At 51.1% G+C, this 11,723-nt stretch overlaps 1 protein-coding gene across 1 annotated transcript; it reads left to right on the top strand.

The window, feature by feature from the left end:
• Window positions 1-5,892: 5,892 nt before the first annotated feature.
• Window positions 5,893-11,494, top strand: LOC137846847 (olfactory receptor 14C36-like). The gene is made up of 2 exons (XM_068664958.1): window positions 5,893-6,797; window positions 11,461-11,494. The coding sequence occupies exons 1-2, from the start codon at window positions 5,893-5,895 to the stop codon at window positions 11,492-11,494; spliced, it is 939 nt and encodes a 312-aa protein (XP_068521059.1).
• Window positions 11,495-11,723: the final 229 nt, after the last annotated feature.

Here is an 11,723-nt window from a genome sequence, read left to right on the forward strand (position 1 = left end):
CTCAGGGCTGACAGCTCCCAAAGGCAGCAGGGTCTCTGCTGGGGTGTGGTGGTTGAAGCAGATTGAAGGCATCTCTGACTGCTTCTCTCTGTAGATGTCAGAGACTGATTTTTTAAAGTGTGATTTGTGCTTTTGGACTGTGGTTGTCAAACAAGAGTACAAATGTTTCCCTCCCTTAACCCCTGTTCTGTTCCCACTGCATGGCACAACCTCAGCCACGACTGCCAGGGATCATTTCACCCCTCTGAATGTGTCCTAAGGCTCGAGTAGTGGAAGGTCTGGCTCCAGAAGACAGCTGTACTTGATTCTGGGGAATTTCTCTCATGTACAGAAGTTATTTCTTCTCCTCCCAGCTATTATTCTGTGGCCCCAGTGTAATAGATATCTTCTGTGGTTTTGCCCCATTGCTGGAGCTGTCCTGCAGTGCCAAGGTGATACTCACGGTCTTTGATTTCATAATCTAGATTTTTGGATCCTATCTTCCTCTTCTTTCTCATGCATTTTTCAGGTGTGTGTGTCCTGTATTGGCAGGCCAAAGTCTTATCCACCTGCTCTTCTGTCCTCACGAGTGTCACTGTTTTCTATGATACTGCCATCACTGTATGTGAGAAGCCCAAATACAGCCCTCCTTAGAGATGTTAATGAAGCCCTTTCCTAAACCACCATCCTCCCAGTCAGCCCTCAGGTTGCCCAGAGGTGGTACGGGAAGGGTGAGAGAGGTTCAAGTGGATCTGCAGATGTCATCATAAGACCTATCTCAAAGACCTTGGAAAGGACAGATGAATCAAAGACTTTCCTTGGGCCTTGGAAATGACAGATGTCAAACTCATCTGCTAATAGGAAGGCAAGCAGAAGGATGATAAAGCCTAATCAAGGAATAAAAAGACAGCCTTAGCCTTAGCCCCCAAACCAGACCTAAACTGAAGTCCTCAAAGCTTGCCCTTATCCTAAACTTTGAGCAGGATCCTTGAGCAAAACACCAATCCCTCCCTCGATGTTTTGCCATTCCCTTGACCCTGGAGGGTGACATCTAATCCCTAAACATTAACCTGATCATCTAACCCCCAAAGCCCTCCACCGTGCACACAGCACATCTCAGCTTCAACCCCACTCCTACCCCTAACTTCATCTGTTTGTCCCCTTGGGGCAGGGCAGGGACTGTGAGGTCCTGCAGCAGTCCCATGGCATTGGAAGAGGCATGTGAGGTGACAGGTATGTGATCAGATCAGAGGCCACAAGGAGGAGCTGGCTGGGAATGCTGGGATGAGGTCAGGTGTGCCTCAGGATGTGCTGGGCCTGCAGGAGGCACATGGCTGTGAAGGAGGCTGGGAGGTCACTTCTGTCTCTGGATCTGACGGACCAGCAGAAGGAATGTGGCACAGTTAGGGATCATATAGGGCAGATGCATGCACATGGCATTGACGATGATGGTGAGGCACCTTCTATTCCAGTCAGGTAGTAGACCACAAGAAGGCTGATGACATGGGAGTCATGCTTGAGGTATAGTTTTTGAGACCATAGAATCAGAGAATGGCTCCTGTTGGAAGGGACCTTAAAGGTCATCTAGTTCCAACCCGCTGGCCATAAGCAGGGATGCCCCCCATGAGATCAGGTTGCCCAGGGCCTCATCTAACCTGCTCTTGAACAGCTCCAGGGACGGGGCATCCCTAAGGTCTCTCAGCAACCTGTTCCAGTGCCTCACCTCCCTCTGAGTGAAGAGTTTCCTCCTCACCTCTAATCTAAATCTCCCCTCTTTTAGCTTAAAACCATTCCACTTTGTCCTATCATTATCTAATTGAACAAAGAGTCACTCTCTATTTTTTTTTAAGCCCCCTTTAAGTACTGAAAGGCCACAAAGAGGTCACCCCGGAGCCTTCTTTTCTCCAGGCTGAACAGCCTCAGCTCTCTCAGCCTTTCTTCATAGGAGACATGCTCCAGCCCCTTGATCATCTTTGTGGCCCTCCTCAGGACCCATTCTAACAGATGCACACCCTTCTCATGCTGGGGGCTGAGTCCTGGATGCAGGACTCCAAGTGGGGCCTCCCAAGGGCAGAGTACAAGGAGTAGAAGTAGAAGTGACCTCCCTCCACCTGCTGGCCACTCCTCCGCTTATGGAGCCCAGGATGCAGTTGGCCTTCTGGGCTACAAGCACAGAATGTACTGTCTCACTGTCTCATTGTCAATCTCACTGTCTGTCATAGATAAAGATATTAAACTGTAGCAGTGCCAGGACAGACTCCTGAGGTACAACACTTGTCACCAGCCTCCACTTGGACATAGAGCCATTGAGCACCACTCTCTGGGTGTGATCTTCAGGCCAACTCCTTATCCACTGAATTGTGCACCCATCAAATGCATATCTCTCCAATTTGGAGACAAAGATGTCATATGGGACAGTGTCAATGGTCTTACAGAAGTCCAAGTAGATGACATAGGTCGGTCTTCTCTTGTTGTCTGATGTGGTCACTCCATTGTAGAAAGCCATCACATTGGTCAGGCACAATTTACCCTTTGGAGAAGCCATGCTGGCTGTCTGAGATCACCTCTTTGTCTTGCATGTGCCTTGACATCGATTCCAGGAGGATCATTTCCATGATCTTGCCAGCCACAGAGGTGAGGCTCACTATTCGGTAGTTCCATGGGTTCTCCTTTCTACCCTTTTTAAAAATGGGAGTGATGTTTCCTTTTTCCAGTCAGCAGGGACTTCACCTGACTGTCAGGACTCTTCAAATATGATGGAGAGAGGCTTGCCAACTGCATCAGACAGTTCCCTCAGGACCCTGGGATGCAAGTCAGCAAGCCCCATAGACTTGTACTTGTTGAGTTCCATCAGGTTGTCTCAAACCTCCTCTTCACTTAGAGCAGGAGGGACTTTGCCCCCCAGCCTCCATCTATGGCTTCAGGGAATGAAAGACTTGGGAAGCCTGACTGGCAGGGAAGACTGAGGCAAAGATGTTGTTGAGTCCCTCAGGCTTCTCCACGTCTGTCATTACCAGTTCACCCTTCTCATCCCTCAGAGGGGGTACACTCTCCTTGGCCTTACTTTCCTGAGCAATATACCTATAGGATCTCTTCCTATTATTCCTTGCATCCCTTGAAAAGAACAGTTCCATCCATGCCTTGGCTTTCCTTATCCCATCCCTGCACATATGAAACTGAAACATGTGAGAGGTCCTGGGAAAAGTAACCCCGGATGCACAGAACCCACTTGGGAAAAAAAAAACTTTGTAGGAAGCATGATTTTGTGGAAGTGCAGAGCTGATGGGCACATTGTGCAGGATGCTGCTAAAGACCTTTGTGTCCTTTTCTCTCCTGAGTACAATGCGACTTCCTTCTCAGGAATGGAGGAGCCAACAGAGGTGAGACAGATACTCTGCGATCATGGATGTCATCAGAGAGCTGATTCCAGGAAGATACGCAGAGGTCAGGAGCAGCCTGAACAAGAGACATGTGAGATTTTGGGGTGGGAAGAGGAGCATGGCCAGCAGAAATTAGTGGTTTCATAGAGGTAAAAGCATTCCTGCAATGCCCATACTGCAGTAACAATGACTTAAAAAAGTCACATATGGCCCTTACCTAACTGGAAACAGTAATTTTAATCCCTAAACCTAAATGCTACTACAACACTCTGAAAGGAATCAATTTTCTCTCTTGATAACCATAATCCCTTCCCTTAAAACTAACATTAAAATGCTCTATTTAACCCTAGACTCCCTGGAAGACGTAAAACACCTGTAAACCACAGAGCTTGTCCATACCTGAACTACAGACATGACAGCACAAGCAGAACACCAAACAATCCCACTAAAACTTTGCTTACTCTAACCCAGAAAGTGAAAAAGAGATACCAAGGGGCCTAGAGAAAGCTCAGCTTTACCTCAGGATCTCCTGCCCCCGCAGGAGCAATGTGACTGTGGCAGGGACTATGAGGTCACTTCTGTCTCTGCACTTGATAGGGCAGCAGCGAGAATGTGTCACAGAAAGGGACTGTGAGGTCACTTCTGTCTGGAGGTGGCAGGTCACACTTGACTTCTCCCTGGGAGCTGCACTTTTGGGCTGACATCTGGCAGTGGCCCTGCTAGGCCAGCAGAAGACACCTGCTTGGCATGCTGACTGGGGGATCCTCTCTGCCTCCAGAGCCAGGAGGACCCAGGCAGAAAGAAGGCCCCCAGATGGGTTGTCCTGGCCCTTCTGCTTGAGTCCATGACTGCACAGCAGCAGGCACAAGGCTTGGTTGTGTCTCCACAAGAAGCTGCAAGGCCAGCAGCAGGCCCCTGGCTTGGAAGCTGCTGCTGAGGTGACTTGTGTCTGCTTGGCTGAGAGGCCGCAAGGATTCTGCTGGGCTGGGATGCCTACTTCAGGAGTGGTTTCCACTACAAGAATGCCATACGAGCAGTTGTGCCTTATCACCAGGAACCAGGCCAGCTTCCTACAGATTTGCCTTATGAGATATTTGGGTCCATGGCTATGGCTATTGTCTCTGCCACTAAAGCTTTTGAGGAGACAGATAATCATTAAAACGCCAGATCCTAATTGGCTTCTCGTGGGCACATCAGCAAAGCCACCAGAGTGGTGATTATAATACCTTGGGATAGGCCTCTGGTGCTGAGCTGGGCCAGACTCCTGGGACATGAGAAAACACATTTTAAAAAGTTCCATGAAGCAGAGAGACAGCTGTTCCCAGGAGCAACTCCTCTGCATAACGCATCAGGAAAGAGACACAGAGGCACAGACACAGAGAGAAGAAAAGGAGAGAGGGGCTGAAGGCAGTTGGCAGCGGGAGGATGCTGAGAGCTGCCTGCAGGGGAAACCTGCAAAGCCCTTGACAAGGTAAGGGTCTGGCTGCAGGGCCATGCAGCTGCAGGTCCTGGAAGGGTCTCCTGCTGGGTCTTGTTTCTGGGAGGGCAGTGGGCAATGCAGTAGGCTTTGAGAGTCCTGCTGGGTTGCAGTGCGAGGTGAGGAAGTCTGGCAGAAGCCCCTTGGAGTTTCATAACCTAGCTAGCCCTGGTCAGATAAGACAGGGGTGGCTAGAACACTGCAGGAGATGCAGCTAGGATACTGGCACACACAAGCTTGCAGATATCCAGCTCTGTCTGTGGGGCATCCTCCTGGGCTGCAGGCTGCTCTCCAGCAGGATGCAGCTCTCTCGTGGCATCGTTGTGTTATCCAGGTGCCCCAAGGAGAAGACACCTCCTTGCTAAGGCCATGTACATGCTGCTGGATGGCTGTCTGTGGGCAGCTGGTTTGAGGCTTCTGCACTCCTATCTAGGAGGCAAGAGCTGAGATCCTGATCACACACCTGGAGATAAGGTGAGGATTCTGTCCATCTGCCTTTTGAGTCGGGCTTCTCTGCTCTCAGCTGTCTCCAGTTTCTTCTCATGCCCAAGCTCACTGCTGGGCAGGTCTGCTCTGCTCAGTCTTCACCAAGGGACAGCCCCTTTGCCTCCTGGCATCTGCACGATTTCACCAGGAGCACACATATCAAGTCACAGAGTTCAACCATCCAATAATTCACCTAAGCGTTACAGGGGCAACCGAATAACATTAAAGCAAGCAAAACACCGCAGCTCTGCTCTGCATTCAGATGAGTTGTTTGCAAGAAAATTCTGCAAACTTATTGACTTGACAAGTGGACTGAACTCGAGTTTCCCCCATGTTCCTGATTCCCTCCTGCTGCAGGTAGGACTCCTCTGCAGCACATAGAGGCCCCTGTGCCCAGTGCCAGTCTCAGCCAGCACCAGCCACAACTCGAGCAGGAGAGCTGCAGAAAGGTTCTGCTGCAAAGAGAGAGGCTCTGTTTGGGGGTTCTCTATGACTTGTAATAAGTTTTCCTCATCCAAATCAGTTCTAACTTTGTTCTACCTTTTTCTCTCCAACAGAGAATGTCAGAAAATGCCCAACATCAGCTCTGTGAGCGAGTTCCTGCTGCTGGCATTTGCAGACACACGCGAGCTGCAGCTCCTGCACTTCGCGCTCTTCCTGGGCATCTACCTGGCTGCCCTCCTGGGCAACGGCCTCATCCTCAGTGCCGTAGCCTGCCACCACCGCCTGCACACCCCCATGTACTTCTTCCTCCTCAACCTCGCCCTCCTCGACCTGGGCTGCATCTCCACCACTCTGCCCAAAGCCATGGCCATATCCCTCTGGGACACCAGGGCCATCTCCTATCAAGGCTGTGCTGCTCAGGTCTTCTTTATAGCCTTCTTCATTGGAGCAGAGTATTCCCTTCTCACTGTCATGGCCTACGACCGCTACGTTGCCATCTGCAAGCCCCTGCACTACGGGAGCCTCCTGGGCAGCAGAGCTTGTGCCCACATGGCAGCAGCTGCCTGGGGCAGTGGCTTTTTCCATGGTGTCCTGCACACGGCCAACACATTTTCCCTGCCCCTCTGCCACGGCAATGCTGTGGACCAGTTCTTCTGTGAAATCCCCCACATCCTCAAGCTCTCCTGCTCAGATGCTTATCTCAGGGAAGCTGGTCTTCTAGTCGTTAGTGCATGTTTAGCATTTGGTTGTTTTGCATTCATTGTGCTGTCCTATGTTCAGATCTTCAGGGCAGTGCTGAGGATGCCCTTTGAACAGGGCCGGCACAAAGCCTTCTCCACGTGCCTCCCTCACCTGGCTGTGGTCTCGCTTTTTCTCAGCACTGGCATTTTTGCCTACCTGAAGCCTAAATCAATCTCTTCCCCATCCCTGGATCTGCTGGTGTCACTTCTGTACTCAGTAGTACCTCCAGCAGTGAACCCCCTCATTTACAGCATGAGGAACCAGGAGCTCAAACAGGCAGTGAGGAAACTGTTTTTGTATGTGCTTATTAAACATCAATATTGTTAATATTATTGTGATTTTTATCATATTATTTTTATCCTTAGTATTATTATCATATTGTAAACATTAATAATAATCCTGTCAGGACTACTATTGTATTTGAGAAACGAACATGACAGATTTTCATATCTTTTTTTTTTTTTTATTATTATTATTATTATTATTATTATTATTATTATTATTATTATTTTCATAACTTCTGATATTGGTTTAATTTATTTAGTAATTTTTTACTTTGAGTACATCTTCTAATCAACCTATTGAACTAGGTATCCTCTCTAGGTATAGACAATAAAGCAGACAGCATAAATTCACTGGTCTGAGCTGCCATCTCTTCCAATCCCCTCTGGAGCTGGGAGAGCAGCCCCAGCATGCAGGAGGGGCTCGGGGCCAAGAGCCCAGCTGCCACATGGAAGAACAGCCCCGGTGGCCCTCGGGGCTGCCCCTCACTGCCCGCTGGGCTCTGCCTCTCTGCTGCCTTCGTGTCGGGGCTGCTGCTTCCCTGGAGCCATGGCCATAGCCAGCAGCAGGATGTGGCCTTTTCCCTGCTGCTCTCTTTTGGCTTCCACATTGTGCTTCTTTTTTTCTGGGTAAGCCCTGATATCTCGTGTACCTTGGCGACAGTCCTGTTGTCTCTGCAGTGCCATACATGTGACTGCAGGCAGCAGCAGGCACTGTGCAGCCCTGGGTCACTGTGCAGCCCTGCCTCCCTGCTAGCACCACAGTAACAAGTGGGGTTTTAGTTGGGGCTTCCGGGAATGAAGAACATAGACTTAAATTCCAAGGACAGTCTGTGAGGGACCAAAGGCTTGACCAAGAGCTTTATAGCAGCACCTGACAACAACTGGACTCATCTGCATGGCACTGCCCCCCTGCAGTGGGGCTCATGGCCACTGTCAGCCTGGAGAGGAATCTGGAGCTGCAAGGAGATGTCAAGGGATCTGCAGGGAGAACATGCAACGTTGAGTTGGTAGGGATTATAACCTCATAATATTAATGGCCATCCAAAGAAGAGTTTGGTAAAGAAAAAGGGGAATCTGAGGAGTCCATGGGGTAAGGACAGCTCTGCCATGGCAGGAGTGGTACTGAAGAGCCAACAGACAAAGGCCCCTAAGAGTGTAGAGTAATTGAGGATAACCTTTTTGAGGCCTCATGGACCAGGTCTGGTGCAGCACTCGCCTGCCCTTTGTGCCCTCAGAGACACCCCATGGTCCTGCCCAGCACTGCCCTGTGCTGCTGAGCCATCAGGGCACATGGAAAGGGGCTCAGCAGCAGAGATCCCCATGGAGTTGAGTCTACTACCCACCCTGAGCAGCACGGGCAGGGCGAAGACCCGCAGGGTCCCGGGTCACCACAGCCCCTGGCTCTCACAGCAGAACCGCCAGCTTGGGGCCCTGCAGGGAGCATGGGGAGGGAAGCAGCAATGGCCGTCCAGGCCAGCATGGACACATTACCCTGGGCCTTCTCTGGGAGCAGGGATGGCCCTGGGGAAGAGCAGGGCAGCATTGCTGGGCCTGCACTGATGGGGAAAGGGCAAAGGGAAAGCTCTTTGTGCAGGCCCCTGCTTGGGGCAGGCTGCACTGTGGCTGGGCCAGGCCTCTTGTGCTGGCCTGGGGAGCGGGGCTGGCCCTGCGGGGCACAGGCACTGTGTGCTGGGGATCTGCCAGGCAAGAGAGTAGGGCTCCTGCAGCTTCACGGACCTCCATTTCCTGGCACCATAGCCAGCCTCCTCCTTGCTCACCCCAACCAGACACTACACATGTACGAGCTGCCTGCTTCCTCCTCCTCTAGAGGGCAGAGGGGAGGGAACAGTATAAGTAATGAAACTCACAAGTTGAAAGACACATAAGGATAGGAAAGGAAAAGAAAAAAGAAAGAAACAAAAATCAAAAGCCAAATATGATGAACATTTTGTAACTCATCAGTTCCCACTAGCAGACCATTGTGCACGCAGTCTCTGAGAGAGTGCCACCTTGTCTTGGAAAGATGATCCCAATATGTATTGCTGAGCACTATGTTATGTGCCATGGAACATCCATTTGGTCAGGCTGGGTCAGCTGTCACAGCGGGTTCCCTTCCTAGACTTTTGCCCACCCTCAACCACCTTGCTGGTCAGGCAGAGTGAGAAGCAGAGAAGGCCTTGATTTTGTGCAAGCAATGCTCAGGAACAGGGACCAGAGCCATGGGTGACCAACACTGCTCTAGACACATCAAAAACACAGAACCACAGGAGATGATCTGCACAGAGTAACGCCATCCCAGCCACAGCCAGTGCAGGGCCCTGTGCTGGACTAGAAGGCTCCCTCTGAGCTCTGGAAGGAGCCAAGGAGGTGCTAATAAGCACCAGGACATTTGAGGAAGCCCAAAGGCCCTTCTGAAGGGTCACCGAGTGCCACCTGAGAGGCAGTGCTGGGCAGTGGGGAGGGTCAGGAGAAAGACTTGGGTAAAAGCTGTGAGAAACAGAGACACTCAGAGCTTTAGCTGCTGTCTGTGGATGGAGTAGGAGTACGAGGTCACTCCTGTTACTAGGACAGCGCTGAAGGTCCCTGCGTGAAGCTGGGCTGATGGAGAAGTATCCATCCTGCATGTGTGCCTCAGCCTGGGAGCACGGGCCTGCCCACAGTGCGGGATGGCTGGGCTGTGCTCAGCCATGCCCCAGGAGATGACCTTGCTCTCTTCCTCCCCACCACTCCCCACACGGGGCAGGCCCTCAGGAAACACCCCTGAGCCTGGAGATGCACCAACCTGCTGCAGTGAGGTGCCACTAGTGCAGGGGAAGAGGGGAGGCTTGGAGAGACACGTGGGGCCTGTGGGCAAGAGTGGTGTGGCCTGGGGAAGTGAGTGCCTGGGAAAAGTTACCCTGGAGCCATAGGAGCCATTCTGGAAAGAAAACTTGTAGGCAGGAACCGCACTTTTGTGATGGTGCAGAGCTTCTGGGCACATTGTGCAGGGTGCTCTGATGGACTTTTGTGTCTTTTTCCATCGTGTCTTAAGTGCCACTTTTCTCAGAAATAGAGCAGCCAACAGAGGTGTGATGGATACTCTGAGATCATGAAAGCCATCAGAAAGCTGATCCCAGTGAAATGACTGATAAGGGGAGGTCAGGAGAAAGATGGACAGGAGAGATGTGAGATTTTGGGGAGGGAACAGGGGCTTGGCCAGCAGAAATTAAGGATTTTGTAGAGGTAAGAGGGTTCCGGTTATGCTGATGCTGCTGTAACCATGACCTAAAACAGTCATATGAGGCCCTTCCCCACTTTCAATCAGTAACATTAAGTCCCAAATCTAAATGCTGCTCCACACACTAACAGGAATCCAATACTCTAATGTCTGAACTCAAATCACAGATCACAGATCAAATCACAGAATTTCTAGGTTGGAAGAGACCTCAAGATCATCGAGTCCAACCTCTAACCTAACACTAACAGTCCCCACTAAACCATATCCCTAAGCTCCACATCTAAACGTTTTTTAAAGACTTCCAGGGATGGTGACTCCACCACCTCCCTGGGCAGCCTGTTCCAATGTCTAACAACCCTTTCGGTAAAGAAGTTCATCCTAACATCCAACCTAAAACTCCCCTGGTGCAACTTAAGCCCATTCCCCCTCGTCCTGTCACCAGGCATGTGGGAAAACAGACCAACCCGCACCTCACTACAGCCTTCTTTGAGGTACCTGTAGAGAGCAATAAGGTCACCCCTGAGCCTCCTTTTCTCCAGACTGAACAAGCCCAGCTCCCTCAGCCACTCCTCATAGGACTTGTTCTCCAGGCCCCTCACCAGCTTCGTCGCCCTTCTCTGGACCCTCTCAAGCACCTCGATGTCCTTCTTGTAACGAGGGGCCCAAAACTGAACACAGTACTCGAGGTGCGGCCTCACCAGAGCTGAGTACAGGGGGACGATCACCTCCCTAGCCCTGCTGGTCACACTGCTTCTGATACAAGCCAGGATGACGTTGGCCTTCTTGGCCACCTGAGCACACTGCTGGCTCATATTCAGCCGACTGTCCACCATCACTCCCAGGTCCTTCTCTGCCTGGCAGCTCTCCAACCACTCGTCTCCCAGCCTGTAGCTCTGCTTGGGGTTGTTGTGCCCCAGGTGCAGGACCCGGCACTTGGCCTTGTTGAACTTCATGCAGTTGACCTCAGCCCATCGGTGCAGCCTATCCAGATCCTCCTGCAGAGCTTTCCTACCCTCGAGCAGATCGACACACGCACCTAACTTGGTGTCATCTGCCAACTTACTGAGGGTGCACTCAATGACCTCATCCAGATGATCGATGAAGATATTAAAGAGGACCGGCCCCAGCACCGAGCCCTGGGGGATGCCACTAGTGACTGGCCTCCAACTACACTTGACTCCATTTACCACGACTCTTTGGGCCCGGCTATCCAGCCAGTTTCTAACCCAACGAAACGTGCGCCAGTCCAAGCCAAGAGCAGCCAGTTTCTTGAGGAGAATGCTGTGGGAGACGGTGTCATTTCTTCTGCTTTGTCCTCCTGCTTCCAAGATGGCCCAACTTTGGAGAAACCTGCCTCATGTTCTTCTTCCTCTTTTATTGTCTGGGTAGGGGTTTTATTTCCATTCTATAGAAAAACTGAGTTTCACACCCATTTTTTCCTCTTGCATGTAGAGTCAACAGATGCTGGCTTAGGTTCATTCTCTAGCCCAGTGACGTGTCCCATTGCAGGGGCTGGAGTGGCTGCAGGGCCCATCACAGGAGTTGTTCTGGCTGTGAGGCCTTTCATAGGAATTGGAGTGGCTGCAGTGTCTATTGCAGGTTTGGGAGTTGTTATAGGGCCTATTATAGGGATGTGTTTAACCTTAAGCCCATTGCAGGAGCTGGAGTGCCTGTAGGGCCTGTTGCAGTGTTTGGAGTGGCTTTGGACAGGCTCT

Source organism: Anas acuta, chromosome W (genome assembly GCF_963932015.1).
Source record: "Anas acuta chromosome W, bAnaAcu1.1, whole genome shotgun sequence".
Classification (NCBI taxonomy): domain Eukaryota; kingdom Metazoa; phylum Chordata; class Aves; order Anseriformes; family Anatidae; genus Anas; species Anas acuta.

Bases quoted from the DNA above. Each gene is read 5' to 3' on its own strand.
- LOC137846847 (XM_068664958.1), top strand. From the start codon at position 5,893: ATGCCCAACATCAGCTCTGTGAGCGAGTTCCTGCTGCTGGCATTTGCA. The intron at 6,798-11,460 runs GTTTTTGTATGT...TCTTGCATGTAG, and splicing joins AAACAGGCAGTGAGGAAACT to AGTCAACAGATGCTGGCTTA.